Genomic DNA, 26,600 nt, shown 5'->3' with positions numbered 1-26,600 from the left:
CTGGCACTGCATTCCTTCTCTGCAGTCCCAAAACCAATAATGTTTACAGCCACAGTGCTCTCTCTATTCCCATTCATCAAGCTTTCAAAATATTCTTTCCATCTGGTCCTTACTTCATCCCCTTGGACTAATAATCTACTACCTACATCCTTCACACCATCACATTACTTTCCACTTTCACCTCTACATTTCCGCACCTCTTTCCAGAATAACTTCCTATTTTCATCAACATGTTAACTCAAGTATTGTAATTAAAGAAAATACAAGAATCAGAGGAGACAACGAACATGAAGGTTCGACTTGGTATTCACTATATCTATCTATCTATTGCCAGACGCCTCAATCCTGTTTGGGGTGGCCACAAACAAATCGCCTCCAAGTCGCCTGTCCCCCGCCATTTCACTGCCCTGCTCCCAACTCACATCCCCCTCTCATATACCTCTCCACCCCATCCATCCATCTCATCCTCGGCCTCCCCCTCCCTCTTCCCTCCTCCACCTCACTCACATACACTCTCTTCGTCAGTCTTTCACCCTCCATCCTCTCCACATGGCCAAACCACCTCAGTGTGTTCCTCATAACGCTTCCTATCACATCCGCATCCACACCACAACGCTCCCTTATATCCTCATTCGTCAGCCTATCTCTCCATGTGACTCCACAGGCTCCTCTTAAATAACTCATTTCCACTGCTCTCACTCTTGACTTGTGTCCTTCCAACAACGTCCAAGCTTCACTTCCATACGTTAGAGTTGGTATCACAATACTGTCATGTAGTAACTTTTTCACTTCCATGCTCACTTCTCTGTTTCTTATCACTGCTTTCAAAGAACCAGCAACCTTTCTTCCCTGCTGTACCCTTTCAAGCACTTCACCCAAATGATGTGAAGAACATAACCTACCAATGCCCCATTGGTAAAACTGATCATCTGGTTATTGGGATGGAAGTGGTGGGAATATGGGAAGGAGAAAGAAATGAAAAACACAAAGAAAACAGCAACATTTATGGGAGGGCAGACTTTGCTTCCTTGAGACTCTTTTCCCAAAGGGTAGACTGGAGTAAAAAGAATTAAATAAAAAATGTTCATGAGAAATATGAGTTTCTGATAGCATATAAAACAGGAGTTAGTAAATATGACCCAAAATTCTCCACAGCAATGAAAAGGAAGAAAGAATGGTTTATCAACAGATGTAGAATGGCACACGGGGCAAGAAAACGAGCATGAAATAAAGTGAAAAGAAGGTACAGTAAAAGCTCGATTAACCAGAATGCATGGGGATTCTTCCATTCTGGATATGGAATTTTCTGGATAATCGAATGTCACTCTTAGAAATTCTCTGGGAGGTCAAACAAATGAAATAGTACAAAACCTGGGACTTTATTTCATAAAGTACATTATTCAGTATTAGATACAGTACACGTACACTCACGCTCACTAATATCTGCCCAGGGGTGCCCCCTTCCTACCTCGGAATACCCAGGGAAGAGGGGAGGGGGGGACAAAACGAGCTTCACCCGCCACTACCCCAGCACCCGACCATCCCCCATACCCCTACCCAACCCCCAACTCCACCCATCATTCTTAACTACCAGTTACATCTCAAGCTGATTTCATGCTTAACACTCTTGGACCCACTAATAATACAAACGAAGAACATTATCGTTTTGTTTTGTTTCATTTTTAAAGGCTCCAACATGCTTGCATGCGTCGCCCTTGGTCACCTAATGGCAGCTCTCCATGCTGCACGATCCATTGCAGCCTCCCTGTTCAGTCCCTTAACCCTGAGGTCACACTTAATGACCTCGTCCCATGTCTTTCTCGGTCTACCCCTCATAACCCTACCCCCAATAGTAACACTTCTCACCTTCCTCACCCAATTATCATCCCCCATCCTCTCCACATGTCCAAACCATCTCAATCTACCTCTCATCACAACACCAATACACTCCAGTCCCATCCTACCTCTTAACTCTTCCATCGTAAAACCAGCAACCCCAGACCCTGGACGCAGGGACGCACTACACATCCACCTAATCATTGTCATTTCTGTACATCTGAGCTGACGAACATCCTCCTCCTTCACTGCCCAGGTATCACTACCATACAGCATTACACTCCTAACATATGCTGCATACAAAGACCCTTTAGCACGTGGGAGAGTCCTCTCAATGTCAGGAGAGGCAAGAGCTCCCTAAACTTCTTCCAACCATTTCTCACCTTAGCCACAGAGCTAGTTCCAGCCCCGCCTCCAGCACACAGCATGTCTCCCATATAACAAAACTCTTCCACACACTCAAGGGATTCACCAGCAAGTTCAATCCTTTCACGTCTGACAATCTCCACCTGCTCTCCCCAACACGCTGTACACATAAAATCAGCATTATCTCACAGTCTACCTCTGATACCACTACATCTCTTATGCACCCATTTATCACAAACACCGCACAAGATGGAATTACTTCCCACGCCCTTGTGGCAAACTGCACATGGCCACTCTCCCTCATCTTTGACAGTACTGCCACCAACCCTAGATATCATCACTTTTGTTTAATCTGCATTTACCCTTAAGCCCTTTTACCCCATACCATCTCTCCACTTCCTAAACCTTTCCTCCGCCTCCCTTTCGCTCTCTGCAATCAACACCAAATCATCAGCATACAACAACTCCCACGGGAGTCCGTTTCTAAAGTCACATGAAAGGGCTTCAAGTACCATGATAAACAACATGGGACTCAGAACTGACCCATGACGCACACCAACATTCACGGAACTCTCATCACTCAAAATTCCATTCACTCTTACCTGGGTGTGAGCACCCACATACATAGCCATAACCACCCTAACCAGCCACTCCTCCAAGCCAAGCTTTCTCATTGCCCACTTCACCACCTCTCTAGGGACTCTGTCAAAGGCCTATTCCAAATCAACAAAAACAAAATAAAGATCCCTTTTCCTACCGATATATTTTTCCTCAAGCTGTTGAACAATGAATATGGCATCAGTGGTCCCCCTACCTGGCATAAACCCAAACTGCATCTCATCAATATTCACTCTTTCTCTAATCATACCTTTAAAACTCTCTACATTACCTTAATTATCAGATCTAAAAGCTTTATATCTCTATAATTTCCTTTTTCCAGGGCATCACCCTTCCTTTTATACACATCTACAATTACACTCTTCAGCCAATCATCTGGGACAACACACTCATAAATAATCATATATATTAGGTCAGTGACTAACCTCACCCCTATATCGCCTGAGGCCTTCAACATTTTGGCAGTCAACCCAGACACACCTGCTGCCTTCCCCACCTTCATCCTGCCTATTGCCTCACTCACAGTAGCAACATCAATCAAAGGCCAAGGGCCAGACACTGGATCTGCTGGCTCCAAACCCTCCCTGTCCCAGTCAGACTCCTCATTCAACAACCGGTTATACAGTAATACTCTCTTCATGCATCTTTAACATCCTCACTGTTCACGACTACCCTTCCTTCATCATTCTTCATACACTGCTCACCTATAATATCCCGATTATCCCTCTTCACCTGACTTGCCACCCTAAATATCATATTTTTCCTTTCCCCATGATTTAGGTTATCAATTAAAAGCCTCTGTGACTCAGACTTTGCCTTGTATACCTCTCTTCTGGCCCTCCGCTTGGCAGCCAAATATTCCTCTTTGCTACCACCCTTCTTCCATTCCCGGAAAAGCCTTCTTTTCTCCTTAACTGCAGCTTCTACACCCTCATCCCACCACCAAGCTACTTTATGTCTTGGTGGTCCTCTTGTCCAAACACATGTTACATCAGTAACTCTCAAGAGATTGTTCTTGAGGGCTCTGTACTGTTCATTACCGCCTCTGTCTACAGCTCCCTGTTTAGCCACCACTCTCCTCAACTCGCCATAGAAGGCATCCCTTACTACTTGGTTTTTCAGCTTCCACATTTTCCTCCTAGGTACATAAGTCCTCTTTTTCATCATTCGTTCTTTAAGCACCATATCACAAATCAATAGTTTGTGCTGCTGCACACACTCCTCACTTCCTATAACTTTAACATCCCTCACTAACCTCCATCGGCCCTCCTAAACAGAAAATAATCTATCTGACTGCTATTTCCCCCAGATTATAACTATCAACATGTTGCAACAAGAAATTAATGCATTACAGTACATCCCCCTAGTACGCGCCTATATGGGCGGCAGAGGACATCACGTACTAGGAATACGTGTACTGTTAATACATAAACTTATGGGAAAAATTACATATGGGCAACACCCCCCTTTATGGGCAACCCTTGACACGTTTGTCAGACCTAAGTATTGTACTATACAGGGAAACTATCTAAGACATATCACCTAAGATAAAGTAAACCAACAAGATTACGGCTTTACTAGGTAAACCATTGGTGGTAGGTGGTGGCGACCATCATCCACTCACTTGATGTAGTGCTGCCTACTTCTTCTTTAGCCTTTATTATTCGTTTTCTGTGCCTGCCCTCCTCTCTTTCTATATCACCCATCTTTCCTGTCATTTCTTATTGCTCTTCTTTCCTTTACAGGTGGCTTTACATTCAGTGACAAGCTAAATGGTTTCCTGTAAACCAAGAAACCATTTACAATGCTGGGTGGTAATCATATAACCAACCCATACGTGCTCCCTACATGTCAACAAGTGGGTTGGTGGAGGGTTAGTGCCCCTCCTCATAAAACTAATAACTCAAAGTCGAATGGCCACCCCTTACAGGATTATGGCGTCTGGCAATAGATAGACAGACAGATAGACCTTTACCTGTTATCGCTTCTTGGGGGGGCAATGTCGAGTACTCGGGGTAACCCCGGATTTGGGCCACTCTTCGCTGCCCGTCTCGTTTACAAGGAGTTCAATTCGCTTACTAATAAAAAATACACTAAACAAAAAAATAGGTCCTTGCGTACAAGGGGGATCGTGTCATCGGAACTCATGTACTGTGGGGATGTACTGTATGACGTTGACAGTAAAACAAAAACGCTGACAACAGCCACCTAAGGCCTCCTGTGTGGGGTGCACTGCTTTGCAAACACACACACACACACACACACACACACACACACACACACCTATAATATTTGGAGGAAAGATAGAGAAAGCAAGTTTGGGGGAGGTATAATGATTTTAACCCGCAATGACCTAAGAGCAAAAAATATAGAAATTGGAAATACCATGGCTGAACTTTTGGGAGTTGAAGTAGAGGACAGTTATGGAGAAAAAACAGATGTAATAGTATTTTATATGCATCTCAAAACTAGGGCATGGACAAAAGAAGATTATGAACAGTTAAGAAGAGAATCAATTATTAAACTAGAGATGATACTTGAACGAAGAAATAGAATAATAATAATGGGAGATTTTAATTGCAGAGAAGTTGGCTGGGAAAGTATGAATGCTGGGAGCAATGAGGAATCATGAGTAAATAAATGAATGGAATTGGTGATGGAAAATATGTTAATCCAAGTAATTAAAGAAAATACAAGAATTAGGGGTGACGACGAACCATCAAGGCTTGACTTAGTATTCACAAAGGACGCAAATGATGTGAGGAACATAACTTACCAATGTCCCATTGATAAAAGTGATCATATGGTTATTGAGATGGAAGTGGTGGGAGTAAAGGAAGGAGAAAGAGATGCAGAGTGGCACATGAGGCAAGAAAACGAGGATGGAATAAAGTGAGAAGAAGGTATAGTGCAAGGGCTTGGGAGGAATACAAGCAGGTAAGAAATGAATATGTAAGGGTGCGGAGAGAAGAAGAAAGGAAATATAAAAAAGATCTATCTATCTATCTATCTATTGCCAGACCGCATAATCCCATAAGGGGTGGCCATTGGACTTTGAGTTATTTGTTTTACGGGGAGGGGCACTAACCCTCCACCAACCCACTTGTTGACACGTACGGAGCACGTATGGTTTGATTATATGGTTACCACCCAGCATTGTAAATGGTTTCTTGGATTACAGGAAACCATTTGGCTTGTCACTTAATGTAAAACCACCTGTAAAGGAAAGAAAAGCAATACTATAACTAAATGTAAAAATGAGCCGAAATCACTTTTTATGTTTGTGACGTAAAATGAAGGTTAAGGACACTATAATACAACTGAGGGATGGACATGAAACCTATGAAAGAGAAGAAGAATTGTGTGAAATAATGAACAACAAACTGCAGTCAGTCTGTGTGTTGGAAGAGGAATTTAGGGAACCTGAAATAGAACCCAGGGTGATGGGAATGGCAGAAATTACAGTGGATGTGAATTAGGTGCTGCAGCTAATGAGGGATTTGAATGTAAGAAAAGCAATGGGATCAGATGGTGTGTCTAGATGGATCCTGAAGGAATGTGCAGACCAGTTAGTGTGGCCTGTTTATGTCATCATCATGACTTTGCTGGAAAATGGACAGTTACCTAAAGATTGGAAAAGAGCAAGTATTGTGCCAATCTTCAAGGGAGGAGATAGGGAAGATCCACTCAATTATAGACCTGTATCACTTACTAGTGTTGTTTGTAAAATCTGCGAGAAAATTATTAGAAAAAGATGGATAAAGTATTTAGAAGAAAATGAAGTGATGACACCAAGACAATTTGGTTTTAGGGAAAGAAGATCATGTGTTACTAACCTATTAAGTTTCTACAGTAGGGTAAGAGATGTCATACAAGAGAAACAGGGATGGGCAGATTGTGTTTATCCTGACCTAAAGAAAGAATTTAACAGGGTTCCCTATAAGAGACTGCTGTAGAAGGTGAAAACCTTTCCAGGGGTGCATGGGAAATTATTACAGTGGATGGAAGATTATTTGAGAGGAAGGCAGATGAGAACAATTAGAAGTGACAAGGTTACACAGTGGAGAAACGTGACTAGTGGAGTACCCCAGGGCTTTGTCTTAGCCCCAATAATGTTTCTGTTTTATGTAAATGATTTACCAGAAGGTTTAAATAGTTAAATGAGTATGTCCGCAGATGATGCTAAAATCATGAAACATATTAAAGGTACTGATAGTTGTAAAAACCGCAAGAGGACTTGGACAAACTCCACAGATGGAGCCAGAGTTGGAAAATGGATTTTAATGCCAAGAAGTGTCATGTATCAGAAATGGGAATGAGTGAAAAAAGACCACACTGGACATATAAAATGGGCAGTGAGATAATTTGTAAGTGAAAAGATGAGAAAGACTTGGGAGTGATTATTCAGGATGACTTGCCACCAGAAAAACATATAAACAAAATCATCGGAGAAACTTACGGATTACTGACCAATATGAGAGTGGCTTTTAATTATATGGATGAGGAAATGCTGAGGGAGTTGATAGTGACCATGATAAGACCAAGACTAGAGTATGCAGCTGTGGTATTGTCACCTCATTTGAAGAAGCATATTGATAAACTAGAGAGGGTTCAAAGGATGGCAACGAGGATGATACCATGTTTAAAGGAACTCACCTACGAGGAGAGACTAGAAAAACTGACGTTACCAACGCTGAGTGAGAGAAGAGAAAGAGGTGACTTGATCACTATATTTAGAAATATAAGAGAATTGGAAAGGGTGGATAGAAAGGATCTTTTGTGTTGGATGATGGAAGAACAAGAGGTCATAACTTCAAGCTGAGGAAAAGTAGATGTCTTAATGATCTTAAAAGGTTCAGTTTCCCGAACAGAAGCATAAGTATTTGGAGTGACTTAAACGAAGAGGTGGTACAGGCAAAAAACATTCATGTGTTTAAAACTAGATTGGATAAATGTAGATATGGGGACAGGACAACACAAGCTTAGCTCAATTCCTGTATACTACAAATAGGTAAACACACACACACACACACACATACACACACACACACACACACACACACACACACTGAAAAACACAAACATAAACACACCCAAACACATAGGCACAGACACGGAGTCAAGGAGAACAGACGTGCGCCGACAGCGCTCCATACTAAGCCAGCACGGCCAGTGGCATTACCTAAATTAGTATCTTTATATGAGTCAAGCTCTGTACCAGGTTAGACTAAATGATTTTTTATTATTAAAAAAAAAAATTGAAGTTTAAACAATACTTGTTCAAACAGAAAAGAGAACCAAGTGGCGAAAGAATGCGCTCAGTCAGCTGAGGTTTGTTTAGACTACAACTGCCCCAGGGAATGTAAGTACACTGTGCTCTTAGTATTGCAAAGTGGACACATACTTTAGTAATGCATATTTGGAAAAGAAAAGGGATATAGGTAGAAAGCAAGACGATGATTTCTACCAAGAACTGGTTGAAGTGGAGACTCACAATAGACTGGTTGAACGTGTACACAAACTGGAGATGGTTTTCAAGAATGAAATTGATGAAATAAAGAAGCAGATGCACTTGCAAAAGGAAGAAATAGAAAAACTAGGAAGGGAGGTCAACAAGAAAGACACAACCATCAGTGAACTAACAGTGGAATTGAGTACACTTTGGAAGAAAATGAGTGAAATGGCAAGTACAGTAGTCAATCATGAGAGTATTACGGAAGAGTTCAAAAATGATACAGAGACACTTAGGCAAGTAAGCAGTCTGATAGACCAGAGCAGTGATATTGAGGAGAAGATAACACAGGTGAAAGAAGCTTTGCAAAGCTACAAAAATGATGTGGAAACCACATATGCTGAAATGGTGAAAGTAAAGAAAGACTTAGAAACAAGGGTAGAGGAAAAAAGCATCAAAAAGGAAGCGAAAATAATAATCCAAAACAACCCAAAGTTAGTCAGAGATTCAGTAGATATCAACAATTCTATAGTAATCACTGGTATAGAAGAGGAAGAAGTAAAAAACAAGATCACAAGAGACAAAAAGGAGATGGCAAATGTAATGAGCTTACTGAAAGAAGAATCAGAGGAAATCTGTAGTAAAGATATAGAGGAACACAAAAGGTTAGGGAAATATGAGAAAAGCAAGACAAGACCCCTAAAGGTAACTTTCCAGAGTGTAAACACTGTGGAGGAGATACTAAAAAATGAAAAGAATCTTATGGAAAAAGAGGAGTTCAAAAATGTATGGATAAAAAGATGCCTAACACAAGAGGAACTGGAATTACTGAAAGAGAAGAGGGAGGAGGCAAAAACAAAAAATGAGGGAAGATCAGAAGAGGAGAAGAACACATTTTTTTACAAAGTAATATGATTGCAAGTGCGAAAGTGGTACACAAACAGGAGGGAATAAAAAGGAGGAAGGTAGTAGAACCATGTCGTGACAAGTATATAAACAAGATGATAAAGTTGATGTACTCAAATGTGGATGGAATGGTATCTAAATTACTAGAAATGAATGATTATGTCAGAGAAAATGAACCACATATAATATGCCAAACTGAAACAAAATTAACACCAAGGATGTCCAATGACATAATAAACTTAGAGGAATACAATATATAGAGAAGAGACAGAAACTTAAAAAAAGGAGGAGGAATTATAATATTAACTAAGAAAAATCTAAAAGTCAAGGAAATAAAACTAGATATATCATCACAAGTAGAACTGATTGCAGTAGAGATCAACACATCTGAAGGGAAAGTAATTGTAGCCAATTTGTACATGCCACCCAGATCAAACACATGGGAAAGAGACGAATATGAGGACCCGGCAGAGAGTACAATTCAGAGTTTAAGATCATTACTACATAAAATGGAGGAGAAATCGGAAAGAATTATACTAACTGGAGATTTTAATACAATATAAATTGGTATACTCTAGATATAATTAGCCAAGAAAGCTGTTGGGACCAAAAGCTCCTAGATCTCGTGCAAGAGTTTTTCCTAACGCAACATGTGAGGGAAATCACCAGAAAAAGAGGACTCGATGTACCTTCAATGCTAGATCTAATATTTACTAAGCAAGAAAATGATACTGACAGTTTAATATATCACCCTCCACTCGGCAAAAGCAATCATGCAGTACTAAATTACAACTTCAGGATAGCATATGACATAGTTAACACCAATGAAAGTTACAAAAAGAGCCTAAACTATAAAAAGGGAAATTATCAAGACCTAAAGAAGTATTACTTAGAAGCTGATTGGGAAAATGAGCTTAGAGGACAAGATTTAAATGCTGTATATAAAAAATTCTGTGAATTTTATGATATAGGAGTCCAGAGGTACATCCCCCAGCACAAAGAAGCAGATAAGAAAATACAGAAATGGTTCAATACAGAATGTAAAAAATCAAAAGAAAGAAGAGATTTGTTGTGGAATAGATATAGAAGACACAATAGTGAAAGGGCATATAATAATTACAAACAGGCAAGAAACGATTATACAAGAATAAGGAGGGAAGCCCAAAAACAGTTTGAGGAGGATATAATAAATAAAAGTAGTGATTAACCAAAGCTATTTTACAGCTACATCAGAAGCAAAACCAAAGTAAAAATTAATACAGGTAATCCCTTAATTCACGCGAACTTTTTTCACGTGATTTCGGGTATCCACGAATTTTTCGTACAATAATTAAAACATAAAATTATAGTATTCAAATAAGTAATTTCAATATACAAGAGAAATAAATAAAATATAAAAAATGCCTACCTGCTGCCCGTGTGCACACATATATGTATGTATGTGTGTGTGTGTATGTGTGTGTGGGAGCCTGGGAGGTCGGTCTACCACGCACCACAAAGTCAGTTTGAATCTGACGGTCGAATCATGCGTGACTCGAGATCGAGAATCGTTATTTGTGGCTTATTTTTCTGCCTTCCAGTGATTGCTTGCCTTGTCTGCCAACATGGGGCCTAAGCGTAGTGCTAGTGATACATGTGGTAACACACCAAAGCGGGCTGGTAAAGTGGTGTCACTGACAAAGTTAAAGTGCTGGACAAACTTCAGGGTGGAATGTAAGCGACAATTCTCCGTCAGGACGATTCCCCGTCATTTATTTACATACCAGTTTATTTAGCAAGTACAGTACACTAGTTTTTTACTTATATGAGTTATAAAATCCCCCTGAAAATTAGTTATTAAAGAATTAATCAATAATAAGTATAATAATAGAATGAAGGGGGAATTGTCCATGTTTTGACTGTGAATTGACTTGATGGCGAATTGTCTCAGAACCGTATGTTTGGGTTGAGTCAACTGTTCATACAATAAAGAAGGAAAACGTAGCATACGGGAGACAGTTAGGGCTAGTGCACCAGACTGTGCTAAAGTGTCTCCACCTACGCCTGTGAATTGTCTTGGAACAGCATGTTTGGGGTGAATGAGTCAACTGTTCATACAATAAAGAAGGCAAAATGTAGCATAAGGGAGGCAGTGAGGGCTAGTGCACCAGATGGCTGAAGTGTCTCCACCTACGCCTGTGCTTGTCAGGTTTCAGTTTTAAATTTCTTACATTCTTGTTGTTTTTAATACTTTATGCTAGTTTATAAGGTGTATGTAGTGCATAAACAGTATTATTCAGATGTAATATACGTATAGACATGCGTAATCATGTGCACACAAGGGCAGAACATATATGCGAATTTACCACATACGCGAAGGGTCTGGGAACCTAACCCTCGCGTGAATTAAGGGCTTACCTGTAATACAATCCATTACGGACAAGGGAATCACCTATACACAAGAGAAAGATATTTGTGAAGTGCTAAATAAGAATTTCCAATTAGTTTGTACTTAAGAAAAAATTTTTGAGGGACTATGTGGAACATGCATGTCCACACATACTACCAGATATACAAATATCAGAAAAAGTAATACAGGAGGAGTTAAGTAAATTAGACAGAGGAAAAGCAAGTGGTCCTCATGAAATTTCATGTTGGGTATTACGAGAATGTGCAAAGGAGTTAAGTACACCATTATTTTTAATTTTCAAGAAATCCTTGAGTCAAGGTAAACTACCTGATATTTGGAAGAAAGCAAATATTGTCCCCTTATTCAAGAAAGGAAATGGACAAAATCCACTCAACTACTGACCAGTGTCACTGACCAGTGTTGTAAGCAAGGTATTAGAAAAGCTTATAAGAAAAGCTTGGGTAAATCATCTAGAAGAACACAGTATGATAACAAAAAGACAGTTTGGTTTCAGAAAAGGAAAATCATGTATTACTAATCTGTTGAGCTACTATGACAGAGTAACAAACACAATACAGGAAAGAGAAGGATGGGTGGACAGTATCTATTTAGATTTCAAGAAAGCATTTGACACAGTACGACACCAAAGACTTTTATGGAAACTGTACCATCAAGGAGGAATCCGAGGCAACCTGTTTTGTTGGATGCAAGATTTTCTCATAAAAAGAGAAATGAGAACAGTACCAAGGGGAAACTACTCATCATGGAAAGAAGTGACTAGTGGAGTACCACAGGGTTCAGTGCTGGCACCAATCATGTTTTTAGTGTATATAAATGATATAAACAGTAACACTGGAAATGAAAGTTATCTGAATATATTTGCAGAAGATGCAAAAATACAAAGGAGAATTACTAACACAGACTCTTGTAAAGAGCTACAAGAAGAATTAAATAATCACCATGAATGGAGTAATACATGGCAAATGGAATTCAATGAGGACAAGTGTCATGTAATCAAGTTTGGTAAAAGTGGAAAAAGACCTGATTGGGATTATACGTTAGGAAATAAAACCCTACACACATCAGAAAGAGAGAAGGACCTAGGTGTGATTATCAATAACAGACTATCTCCGGCTGACCACATCAGCAAGAAGGTACGGAACATGTATACACTGCTTGCAAATATAATAATAGCATTCACATACATAAATGAAGACATGCTAAGACGGATAATAACATCATTCATTAGACCAACCCTGGAGTATGCATCAGTAGTCTGGAGTCCTCATCTCAAAAAACACAGAGACAAGATTGAAAAAGTTCAAAGGGCCGCTACAAGATGGATACCAAGCTTAAGGGACCTAAGCTACGAAGAAAGACTAAATAAACTGAATCTACCAACACTACAGGAGAGAAGGAAAAGAGGTGACATGATAATGCTATATAAATGCATATCAGGGAAGGAGAAAATAGACATAAATGATTACTTAACATATGGGGAAGCATCAGCAAGAGGACACTGCAAAAAACTGCATAAGAAGAGAGGTGATAAAGACGTAAGGAAATTCAGTTTCCCAAACAGAGCAATTGATCAATGGAATGCACTACCGAATGAAATAGTGTGTGCCAAAACAATTCACAAATTTAAGGATATGTACGATAAATATGGTTTAAGACATGGGACAGTACGAGCTTGACTCATTCCTGTAAAGATACGATTAGGTAAGAACGGACGCACGCAAACACCCAACTCATGAGGCCTGGGATGGTCATTGTTAACATTTTTGTTTTACTGTCAACATTATAATGTATTAATTTCTTGCTGCAGCATGTTCATAGTCATATTATATACTTTTTACATATCCTAGTGTTTTATATTTGTGTATTAGTAATGTGACTATAAGTGTAAAGTATGTGGTTAGTTTGAGATGTAACTGCTAGTTAAGAATGATGACTGGCAGTGTGGGAGGGGTAGGGGTATGGGGGAGGGTTGGGAGCTGGGGTACAGGCGGGTGGAGCTCGTTTCGCCCCCTCCCCCCTCTTTCCTGGGTATATGGGGCTATGAAGGGGGCACCCCTGAGCAGAAATTAGCGATCATGAGTGTACGTTACAATATACACAAAAAGATCGGTATCCGGAATATTTTCAACCCCATGCCAGATCGAATTTGCATTCCGGTTATACGGATGTGCCGATGCATCGGATGCCAGTTAATTGAGCTTTTACTGTATAGTGAGACAGCTTGGGAGGAATGCAAGAAGGTAAGAAATGAATATGTAAGGGTGTGGAGCGAGGATGAAAGGAAATACAAAAAAGATACAGTATTCTAACTAAATGTAAAAAAGAACCTAAACTATTTTACAGGTTTGTCAATGGTAAAATGAAAGTTAAGAACAGTATAATACAACTGAGGGATGGAGATGCAGCTTACAAAAGAGAAGAAAATTGTGCAAAATAACAAACAACATGCTGCAGTCAGTCAATGTGTTGGTCAAGGAATTTAGGGAAATTGAAATGGATCCCAGGATGATGAGAATGGCAGAAACTGTAGTTGACATGAATGAGGTGCTACAGTTGATGAGGGACTTGGATGTGAGGAAAGCAATGGGATCAGATGGTGTGGCTGGATGGATCCCGAAAGAATGTGCTGACCAATTAGTGTGGCCTGTTTATGTCATCATTAACCCTCTCAGGGTCACTCACGCGATTCATGTTTCATGTGGATTGTTCTAAAGATGTTCAGTCACTCGAATTGGATTTCTAAGCACAAAAAAATTCACCAAAAATTAAGTTTCTGGCCGATTTGCATCAAATTTTGACGCGTCATAGCGAGTGCAGCGCTTTCCCATGGTAAGGCACTGGCAACACTGAGCTGCCTCACGGGGCCCAGCACGTAGCGATAAACCTCAGTCTCTTCCAAGCAGCCAGGCAGTGAGGTTGCGTTGCGTGTACTGTCCCTTTAAACCCCTACTAATTCTCCCCCTCCTGCCTGAGCCGAAGCCCCTACGGACTCAGTGTGATAATCCAATATTTGTGAGCATATTTGTATGTGATATTGTTGATGGAACATAGATATATGTCACGAAAAGGAATTGTGTCCGTTATCAATTGTTAGGCTTAGAGGCGATATGCGTGTTCACTGTTGCGGGGTTTCGCCTCTCGCCCCCCCCAAGGCCCTATGGCGTGATTACAAATAGGTATATAATGAAGCCAATGCCTAAACTGTATTTTGTGTGAAAGATATTGCGGCTGGCTTGGTGAAATTATGGAACTAGTTAGCGTTATGGACACCATAAACAATAGTGTGGAATGGGGCAGGCATCACATACAGTTTTTATAGTCGGGAAGGGAGAATTAGAGGTGTTTAGGGATGGAATTATTGTGATTCTGATAGTGAAAATGCGTATGGAATTGTGTGAAATATATGTCAACCATGCTGCAGGTGTTCGTTAAGGAGTGTGGTGTGTGCCAATACAATAGAGTTGCATCGTACTCTCCCGGCGAAGGATGCTGCATCACAGTCACGTTGAACTGTAGTAAGGAAGGGAATAATTGCGGAAGTTAGGGTGGAATCATTGTGGTAGTCATGTATTTGTGTATGATGCTGTGTGAAGTGTAAGTGAAATGTGCCACATATCCTCGTGACGGCATAAATTATGGTGCATAGTGTAGGTTAGCAATACCTTACCGGCAGGGGTCCTCAGGAATAGGGACGCCTAGGAACGAGGGACATCATTGAACAGGTACTGTACCTTCGTCTGACATTTAGTGATAAATTATACTTTATGTAAAATATAAGTGAACTGTGCCATGAGTGTTCGCTTAGGTGCATAGCATAGGTGAGCGATACCTGGATTGGTGAAATAACTGACCTACCATAGCAGGCATTATGCACGCTATAGAGATATGCAACAGTCGCTAAGGAAACAGGCGGTCACGTACGCCATTGAGTCAGGAATAATAGACGAGGTTGGGATGGAATCATGTGATAGCGTTTTATATTGCGTATGGTTTAGTGTGAAATATACATATAAAATAGTGCAGCGAGTGTTCACAGAGAAATATTTCATGCATTGACTGACTTAGCTAAAACATAGACCAAGTGTCAGAGACAAGAAATATGCCACAGCCACATATACATATGTATGTCGTGCAGCGAATGTTCGTGGAGAAATCTATTGTGTGCATCGCATGTGTTTTAGGCATATGTATCGCAAGGAGAGAAAAAAATATGCCACAGCCACAGACAGACACACACACACACACACAATCACCCACACCCACACCCACCCACACACACACACATGCACACACACTACATAACTCCTCATCTTCAAGCTACTGCCAGCATCTCAACACCTCTGGAGGACGTGAGTTATCCATATTTTGCTGATCTGTATATTGACCTATTTCTATAGTACAATATTTTTTACACAAATAAGTAATGTTTTTTACATACACACATATAAGATGGAAGAAAGTTCAGCTTCAGTATCAGAACCTAGCAAAAAGACTAGTGGTCATGTCGAGTTTCTGACGGCACTATCAAAAACCTTATGATATTTTACATGTATACTTTGAGTAAAAAAAAGAAAATAATAAAACGTAACGAGCGAAAATATGTAGCCGTGGATGAGGCAGGGAAAGAATGTTTTTTATCTCACGTGCGGGTGAGGAAGAGTATTCTACGTTTGTCGTCCAATTACTCCAAAACTATTGGACGTATCGATTTCCTGTAAGAACCATGATAAAGAGCAGTAAATTCTATGTATGTTCATTTGCAGAATATAAGCCTCTGGGAGCATTTCTGTTGGAAAAGTTGGGGGAACAGACTGTTTCAGTAAAGTCGAAAGCGCACGGAGGAGTAATCTCACTTTGTCGGCCAATTGCTCAAAAATTATTGGACGTATCGATTTCCTGTAAGAACCATGATAAAGAGCAGTAAATTCTACGTATGTGCAAGACATAACAATGTAATATCTATGATAAGGATTCGTTGTTACATAGGTGGGGATATTGCGTATGCTGTGAGCACATCACGAAAGTGACGTGCGAACGTGAGTTCCCAGTCGTTTTTGGCGATTTACTTGAGAACTATGAGGCTTATCAAAACCATCTTTAGGTCAATAGAAAGCTAGTGAAATTCTGCAAAATATTATGCAATAAAAACATAACATAAGAGAAATGTTCAGAATTAGAGCTCCTTGATATTTTTCAAAAATGGTTTTCAGTTTTTGGCTATTTTCTCGAAAAATACAAATCATATCAACACCGGATTTGTCTCTTTAGAAAGTTGATGAAATTCTCTATCAAAACTTCTAATAAAATTTTCCTGTATGATGGAAAACATTCAAATAGTGACGTTGGGAATTGAACATGATGTAGCAAAATGTTTATTCATGGCCGCCTAATGTTGTTTTATTCGTGTTTTCCTATTTTTTTTTTGGTGCTTATCAGCTAGAACAAACATTGACGAATAAGATGACATAGGTTTCATGGCAGTATATTGATGTTCGGGCGGTGAAAATAAGGAGAAAATAAGTGTTATTTGCCGCGTGCAGGCAGCCGGGTCGGGCGGCTTCGCAGAAAAAGTCGTGCGCCGAAAAATTTACTGAAACTTACCATGCGTGAGAGGGTTAAGAGCTCTCTGGAAAATGGACAGTTACCTAAAGATTGGAAAAGAGCAAATATTGTGCCAAACTTCAAGGGAGGAGATAAGGAAAATCCACTTAATCATAGACCTGTATAACTTACTTGTGCTGCTTGTAAAATCTGTGAGAAAATTATTAGAAAAAGATGGATTTAGTACAGTATTTAGAAGAAAATGAAGTGATAACACCAAGACAATTTGGTTTTAGGGAAGGAGTGTCTCGTGTTACTAACCTATGAAGTTTATACAGTAGGGAAATAGATGTCATACAAGAAGGAGAGAGGGGCGAGCAGACTTTGTCTATCTTGATCTCAAGAAAGCATTTGACAGGGTGCCCTATAAGAGACTGCTGTGGAAGATGAAGACCTTTGGGGGGATACATGGGAAACTATTAAAGTGGATGGAAGATTATCTGATAGGAAGGCAGATGAGAACAGTTATAAGGGACAAGGTTTCACAATGGAAAAATGTGATAAGTGGAGCATCCTAGGGCTCTGTCTTAGACCCAATTAAGCTTTTGATTTATATAAATGATTTGCCAGAAGATTTGAACAGTTACATGAATATGTTCCCAGATGACGCTAAAATCATGAAACATATTAAATGTATTGACAGTTGTAATGAACTGCAGCTGGAGCCAGACCTGGAAAATGGATTTCAATGCCAAGAAGTGTCAATGTATTGGAAATGGGAGTGAGTGAAAAAAAGACCACACTGGACATATAAAATGGGCAATGAGATAATCAGTTAAAGAAAAGATCAGAAGGACTTGGGAGTAATTATTCAGGATGACTTGTCATCAGAAAAGTATATAAATAGATTCACTGGAGGCACTTATGGATTACTGACCAATATGAGAGTGGCTTTTACTTATATGGATGAGGAAATGCTGAGGGAGTTGACAGTGATCATGATAAGACCAAGGCTAGAGTACACAGTTGTGATATGGTCACCTCATTTGAAGAAGCACATTGATAAACTGGAAAGGGTTCAACAGATGACTACAAGGATGATACCATGCATATAGGAACTGACCTACAAGGAGAGATTGGAAGAAATGAAGTTACCAACACTGTGTGAGAGAAGAGAAAGAAGCAACTTGATGCTGATGTTTAGAAATGTAAGAGAAATGGAAAGGGCGGATAGAGAGGTTCTTTTCATGTTTGATGATGGAAGAACAAGAGGTCATGGCTTCAAGCCGAGGGAAAGTAGATGTCTTAATGATCTTAAAAGGTTCAGTTTCTCGAAGAGAAGCATAGATACCTGAAATGACTTAGATGAGGAGGTGGTGCAGGCAAAAAACATTCATGTTTTTAAAACTAGACTGAATAAATGTAGATATGGAGACAGGACAAAATGAGCTCAGCCGAATTCCTGTATACTACAAATAGGTACACACACACACACACACACACACACACACACACACACACACACACACACACACACACACAAATTATAGTACATCAGAATCAACATAGGAATATTATAGTAGTGACGGGGTTAATGAAGTTCTGACAAACCTATTTCTGTTCACAAAGTCTCTTAAGCTGAATATCTGGAAGGAATAATAAGGAACAGTGAAAGAGTGGAACACCTGCATCTTAAAACCAGTCAATGACCAAACTTTTGATCTTGCTCATTGACTGAATGATCTCAAATATGACATATTTCCTTCATGCATGACCTACCTTTGCCTTCTCTGTAGGGCATCATTCAACCAGTTTCACTGAGAGGCAGAGATGGGGGAAGTTGTCTGACCCATGCGAGTGGGGGACGAGGGTTTGTAGTTGCAAACTCAAAAGAAGAAGAGGGAGGAGGAGGAGGAGGAGGAGGAGGAGGAGGTTTTGTTTAATGTGCTTTAGTATAAACGTGTTATATTTTGGTTACTTGGCGAGATGTTTTAGGTACAGCAAAAATGAGGATTAGGTTAGGCTAAAGGCTTGTAGAGGTTCAATACTTCCATGTTTGGAAATTATGAAGGATTATATTTGTTAAGGCTTAAGGGCCCAATGGAGCCATCCCCACGCAGTATGTCTACCAACATTCTGACAAACTGCATAAAGGTTAACAAATTCAGAGAGAAACGCTGCTGTGTCTTACAACTGTACCTGCTGCTTGAGGACAAAACTTTCACTCTGCCACTCCCACACCACCAGCTGCCCGATGGATGCCACTCCCAATGCCAACCAATCACCACTTGGATTCATGGCAACACTGGTGATACGCTGAAGAAAAAATTATTATTACACATACATACACACACACACACACACTTATATATCACATTTAAGAATTTAAGGAATTTAAAAAAAAAAAAAAAAGTTTCAGGGGTGAACTTTTAATCTTCATTTATCAAATGCAGTTAACTGGAAAAGGCTTATAAAACACACACACACACACACACACACACACATTTCATTACAGTGCAGCAGTAATCCCTCCTGTCACTCAAGCTAATCTCCACAATGTACTGATCACCTCCAGCTTTCATTTTACCAAAAGCTTTACTGTTTCATCATCAACAACAATAACATTCTAACCCATTTCACAGTCATTACATTAATCCAGATGTTTTCTTTCACTTAATGATGGAATGAGGTAGGATCCAAAAACAATATTATATAATGGGTTTCTTTATCACTGTAAGAAAAAAATTTACATTTCTGCTGCTACAGTGAATTTTTTAGCAAAAAGCATGGTTGTCCCGAGCCTGAGCTGGGCCAAGCCCAAGACACATTATTAGCCCGGCACATCAGCACAAGATCCAGTAGTCCCTCATTTATCTGGATGCTCAGTATCCGGATGTGTTCATTATCTGGATGCTGGACCTTGGCTCTATTAAACCATTATCTGAATTTACAGGTATACCTTGACATACGATACCCCTAGATGCGATATCCTGGCTTAACGATGGGAGAAGAAGCACCACCATACCCCACCTAACGATGGCCAAACCTTAGTTTAATGATGGGTTTTTATTTTTTTCCTGATTTTGATGATGTTTTAAACTAAAATTGCATGTTTAGGTTGATCTGTAAACTGTTTTTAGACTTAGATTAATGTGTTTTAGCCAAAGGTGGGGTGAACATTGTCATTTTGGGGTACAGTTTACTAAGCTTGATTTTTTCCAGACATATTTGATGATTTTCAAATTTTATTTGTTGATCCCACTAAATTTGTACTGTACCTCCTTTTGATGAGACCCATGTTTTTGAGTTCTTCTCATGGTTCGAAAAAACTGCTGTTGGGAATAAGTGGCCCAAAGACAACTGGCCTCCCCTAGTCCATACTGTACTTAATTAAAGGCAAGGCCCTCAGAGTGTTCGACAGTTTAAGTTTTGAAGAATGCTTAGATTATGAAGTTCTGAAGAGTTCAGTTTTATGTGCTTATGAATTAAAACCTGAGGCATGCCATCAGTGGTTTAGGAATACTAAGAAGCGTCCTCAGCAGTTTTACTTAGAATCTGCTAAACATGTGACTGACACTTTCCAAGTGTGGATTCGTAATGAAAATGTGGCAAATTTTGAAAACCCTAGCTGTACTAGGTTGAAGCATATTGTAATTCTTGAGAATTTCATGGAAATATCAGACAGTGAGTTAAGGATTCATTTATCAAACAAGAAAATTAAAACAGTCTCTGAAGTATCTGTCATTACTGATGATTATTTACTGCACAAATGTGGCAATAAATCTAAGGAATTCTCTAGGAATTTACCCTCTACGAAGTATACTGCTCAGCAGAGTAACCAGCACTCAGATAAGCCAGACTCACCTGTTATTTCTAAACCTAATCCCTCTTCTACACCCTCTAGTGTCTCCTCCAGTTCTCTCAGGTGCCCTTATCACTTTTGTACATATTGTACTCAGTGTTGAAAATTGTCTTAAGAATGTTCCATCTAAGCCCTTCAACCTTGTTCAAAATGGACCAGTGGTGACTCCTGTTTGCCCTCCAGGCCCAAAGGTGGCTGGAGAGTTTTGAAGTGGACCAGTGGTGACTCCTGTTTGTCCTCCAGGCCCAAAGGTGGCTGGAGGGTATTGTGTTTCTTCCCCATCTCTGCTTGTTGTTTCAAAGGATGGGGGTCAGGAGCCCATTGTCGAATTGCAGGTGGAAGGTGGTACGCCTGCACCCGTTCCTGATGCCACTTCACTTTCTGGAGACATTGTCCTGGCAGCAGTTTGCAGCGCTGCCCCTGCCTCTTCCTTTGCTCCGTATTTGTTTTCTGGCGTGGTACTGCTGGACGGAGCCGAATTTCCTGTGAGAATTCTATATGACACTGGAGCTTCACTGTCACAGTGGGTAAGCCATGAACCTGTGGTCCCAACTATGGAATATTTACTAATTCAAGGAGTAACTGGTGCAAAGGTTATCCTTGTGGAGACTGGAGACTTGAAATGTAACTTGTTTGACGGGCCAGCATGCCTCGGGCTAGTTGACTCTCTTCCTCTTGAAGGGGTTGACCTGTTGCTGGGAAATGACTTGGCAGGTGAGAGTAAGTGTATTGCCCCTGTACTGTCTGGAATGCCTGTGCCTGATGATCCCCAAAAGGTTGATAAAGTGGACGCAAATATGTTTCCTGCTGTGACCAGATCCACGGCATGGGCAAAGCAGAGCCGAGTCAACATGCCACAGATTGAAGCTGAGTTTGGTGATCCTGCGGCCTTAGTGGAAACTCACCCAGAGACAGTGACCAGGGACACCGACAAGAGAGGCTCCAACGATTGCTATTCCTGAAAGATACATTCATGAATTTACCCCACGATAACTTTCCTGTTCTCGTTGAGTAGATGAGTGTTGAGAGATTGAAGGCAATGTAGGTGGGTGACCCAGAGAGTCAGACACTGAAGTTAACCACAGTGGAGGATTGCACCGCTGAAAAATGCAGTTGCTTTTAAGTGAAAGACGGTGTATTGTGGAGGTGCTGGCATCCCCTGCATGTTAGTGTTGATGATGCAGCATGGGACTGTCATCAGATTGTTGTTTTCGGTGCTTGCTGAAAGGAAATGGAGTTGGCTCACTGTACCCCCTTTTCAGGCCACATGGGTTTGAGGAAGACTTTGGAATGGCTGCATGTGGAGTCCTACTGGCCAAGCTTGGCTGCAGATGTAGCCCAGTTCGTGCGGTACTGCCACACTTTCCAACCGCTGGGGAAGCCTCATCAACCCATACCTAAGTCCCCTCTCATTCCCATTCCTGCCTATGACCCTCAATTTACTTGTATTGTAGCTGATATGGTGAGAACCCGGCCTCCTACATCCTCTGGTAATAAGTACCTGTTAACCATAACTGATGTGTCCACTAGATACACTGAGGCTATCCATGTTCATTCCCCAAAGTCTAATATAGTTCTTCGGTCTCTTCTTGATTTCCTTACTAAGTTCGGGTTGCTACGGGAGGTTCAGTCTGATAAAGGGTCTAATTTTCTTTCAAATACCTTCAAGCAATCCATGCCCCAGCTTAGTATCGTCCATGTGAGAAGCAGTGCTTACCATTCCAAGAGCCAGGGTGCCCTAGACAGATACCACCAGACTCTCAAGACGATGCTGAGGAAGTACAGTAGACCCTTATTATCCGCGGAATTTGCATCTACGGATTTAAGTTTCCGCGTATCAAATTTATTTTAATACTGTACTATACACTGTAACCTAATTTGAAATTGGCACACAACACGCACTTCTTTTGTTGCTACAGTTAGCATACCCGCACCCACGAGCATTCCCCCCACTCTGCCAGTCTTAATGTAAACACCAGTCAGTTTGGTACTTACGTCGTTGTCACCCTTCTCGTGTTTACAACTCTACTGTACTTTCATTGTGTAAGTGAAAAATGGCTCCCAAGAAACAAGTAAAGGATAAAAGCGATAGTAAGGTGTTATCATTGTCAGAGAAAAGGGTCAGACTAGACTCAAAGCTTACCTACAGTGCCGCCACACATCTCAACGCCTCATCATACTGGCACTGTAGGAACTACATTACAGTCATCGTCGTCATCATGCAGCAATCATCGTCATTATACAACAACCATCATCATCATACATCAATCGTCATCATTGTATGAAGATTATGAAGAGAACACAGTCTTTCAGTGAGCGTTAATATGTATTTTTAATATTTTAAAGTATGTTCTTATTTTTCCAGGGATGTGCTTAGCTTATGTGGAAATAATATGCCATTTTGTGATGATGACCTGAGTATCCGTGGAATTTGCCTTCCGCAAAGAAGGGTCTACTGTACTGCAGGAAGCACTCAAAGGACTGGGATCAAGGAGTGCCATTCCTCTTGTTCACCACCCGTGAAATTCCTTCCGAGAATTTGGGCTTCTCTCCTAATGAGCTAGTATTCATCAACAGGCAACGGACATGATTATGTGCAACACATATTTTAGGAAAAGAGACAGTAGGTTAATTACGTATGAGTCTGGGGGAAATAGCAGTCAGATAGATTATTTTCTGGTTAGGAGGGCTGATACGAGGTTAGTGAGGGATGTTAAAGTTATAGGAAGTGAGGAGTGTGTGCAGCAGCACAAACTATTGATTTGTGATATGGTGCTTAAAGAACAAGTGATGAAAAAGAGGACTTATGTACCTAGGAGGAAAATATGGAAGCTGAAAAACCAAGTAGTAAGGGATGCCTTCTATAGCAAGTTGAGGAGAGTGGTGGCTGAACAGGGAGCTGTAGACAGAGGCGGTAATGAACAGTACAGAGCCCTCAAGAACAACTTCTTGAGAGTTACTGATGTAACATGCAGTTGGACAAGAGGACCACCAAGACATAAAGTAACTTGGTGGTGGGATGAGAGTGTAGAAGCTGCAGTTAAGGAGCAAAGAAGGCTTTTCCGGGAATGGAAGAAGGGTGGTAGCAAAGAGGAATATTTGGCTGCCAAGCGTAGGGCTAGAAGAGAGGTACAGGGCAAAGTCTGAGTCACAGAGACAATTACTTGACAACCTAAATCATGGGGAAAGGAAAAATATATTTAGGGTGGCAGGTCAGGTGAAGAGGGATAATCGGGATATTATAGGTGAGCAGTGTGTGAAGAATGATGAAGGAAGGGTAGTGGTGAACAGTGAGGATATTAAAGATGCATGGAGAGAGCATTATAACTGGTTGTTGAATGAGGAGTTTGACTGGGACAGGGAAGGTTTGGAGCCAGCAGATCCAGTGTCTGGCCCTTGGCCTTTGATTGATACTGCTACTGTGAGTGAGGCAATAGGCAGGATGAGGGTGGGGAAGGCAGCAGGTGTGTCTGGGTTGACTGCCGAAATGTTGAAGGCCTCAGGCGATATAGGGGTGAGTTTAGTCACTGCCCTGATAAATAGGATTATTTATGAGTGTGTTGTCCCAGATGATTGGCTGAAGAGTGTAATTGTAAATGTGTATAAAGGGAAGGGTGATGCCCTGGAAAGAGGAAATTATAGAGGTATAAAGCTTTTAGATCTGATAATGAAGGTAATGGAGAGAGTTTTAGAAGGTATGATTAGAGAAAGAGTGAATATTGATGAGATGCAGTTTGGGTTTATGCCAGGTAGGGGGACCACTGATGCCATATTCATTGTTCGACAGCTTCAGGAAAAAAATATTGGTAGGAGAAGGGATCTTTATTTTGTTTTTGTTGATTTGGAAAAGGCCTTTGACAGAGTCCCTAGAGACGTGGTGAAGTGGGCAATGAGAAAGCTTGGCTTGGAGGAGTGGCTGGTTAGGATGGTTATGGCCATGTATGTGGGTGCTCACACCCAGGTGAGAGTGAATGGAGATTTGAGTGATGAGTTTTTCGTGAATGTTGGTGTGCGTCAGGGGTCAGTTCTGAGTCCCATGTTGTTTATCATGGTACTCGAAGCCCTTTCACGTGACTTTAGAAACGAACTCCCATGGGAGTTGTTGTATGCTGATGATTTGGTGTTGATTGCAGAGAACAAAAGGGAGGCGGAGGAAAGGTTTAGGAAGTGGAGAGATGGTATGGGGCAAAAGGGTTTAAGGGTAAATGCAGATAAAACAAAAGTGATGATATCTAGGGTTGGTGGCGGTACTGTCAAAGACGAGGGAGAGTGGCCATGTGCAGTTTGCCACAAGGGTGTGGGAAGTAATTCCATCTTGTGCGGTGTGTGTGATAAATGGGTGCATAAGAGATGTAGTGGTATCAGAGGTAGACTGCGAGATAATGCTGATTTTATGTGTACGGCGTGCCGGGGTGAGCAGGTGGAGATTGTCAGACGTGAAAGGATTGAACTTGCTGGTGAATCTCTTGAGTGTGTGGAAGAGTTTTGTTATTTGGGAGACATGTTGTGTGCTGGAGGTGGAGCTGGAGCTAGCTCTGTGGCTAGGGTGAGAAGTGCTTGGAAGAAGTTCAGGGAGCTCTTGCCTCTCCTGACATTGAGAGGGCTCTCGCTACGTGCTAAGGGGGTCTTTGTATGCAGCATGTGTTAGGAGTGTAATGCTGTATGGTTGTGAGACCTGGGCAGTGAAGGAGGAAGATATTCGCCGGCTCAGACGTACAGAAATGACAATGATTAGGTGGATGTGCAGTGCGTCCCTGCGTCCAAGGCCTGGAGGGGCTGGGTTTACAATGGAAGAGTTGGGAGGTAGGATGGGACTGGAGTGTATTGGTGTTGTGATGAGGAGAGGTAGATTGAGATGGTCTGGACATGTGGAGAGGATGGGGGATGATAATTGGGTGAGGAAGGTGAGAAGTGTTAATATTAAGGGTGGGGTTATGAGTGGTAGACCGAGAAAGACATGGGACGAGGTCGTTAAGTGTGACCTTAGGGTTAAGGGACTGAACAGGGAGGCTGCAATGGATCATGCAGCGTGGAAAGCCGCCATTAGGTGACCAAGGCCAACACATGCAAGCATGCTGGAGCCTTTAAAAATGAAATGAAACGGAACGAACAGGGTAAGAGGCTCGTTACCCATCATTAAAGAGGCTTGGTCTAGTGATTCCACCATGAGCTGTAGTGGACTTGGGTTTTGTACTTCAGTTTGTTAATGATTTTAAGACAAGAATGTCTCAATGGTTGGAAGAGGCTAGAGAGAACTTCAAACGAGCATGAAGAGGTGGTATGATGGGAAAGTTTGTTTGCGTGAGTTTAAAGATGGTGAGGAAGTGTTAGTGCTAATGCCTCTTCAAGGACAGCCACATGCTGCTAAGTTTTGTGGCCCTTATCTTTTCATGCGTAAAATGGGTAGTACCAATTACTGTACTTACTGGAGACCCCAGAATGGCGTGAGAAACATCAAATCTGCCAAGTTAACATGCTGAAAACTTATTACCATGCTCCAGAGGCCCCTGTACCTGTGGATCTAGTCGCAGTTGAACAGTGAGGAGGTACCCAGTGGTTTGGTAACCCGGGAACCAAATGAGAAGGACTTTGGCTTCGATACTGGGAGT

At 41.1% G+C, this 26,600-nt stretch overlaps 1 protein-coding gene across 1 annotated transcript in view; it reads right to left on the bottom strand.

The window, feature by feature from the left end:
* LOC145414694 (periodic tryptophan protein 2 homolog) overlaps positions 1 to 26,600 on the bottom strand; it is a 632,863-nt gene that overhangs the window by 395,658 nt on the left and 210,605 nt on the right. Inside the window, exon 8 of the mRNA XM_080284215.1 lies at positions 19,329 to 19,445. Coding sequence (XP_080140341.1) covers positions 19,329 to 19,445 — 117 coding nt within the window. The remainder of the gene's footprint in view (positions 1 to 19,328; positions 19,446 to 26,600) is intronic.

The sequence above is a fragment of the Coenobita brevimanus genome, chromosome 100 (genome assembly GCF_032717465.1).
Source record: "Coenobita brevimanus isolate Jiangsu-jjx chromosome 100, ASM3271746v2, whole genome shotgun sequence".
NCBI classification, from domain to species: domain Eukaryota; kingdom Metazoa; phylum Arthropoda; class Malacostraca; order Decapoda; family Coenobitidae; genus Coenobita; species Coenobita brevimanus.
The sequence above is the reverse complement of the archived record's forward strand: the minus strand, read 5'-3'. Positions and strand labels throughout refer to the sequence as shown.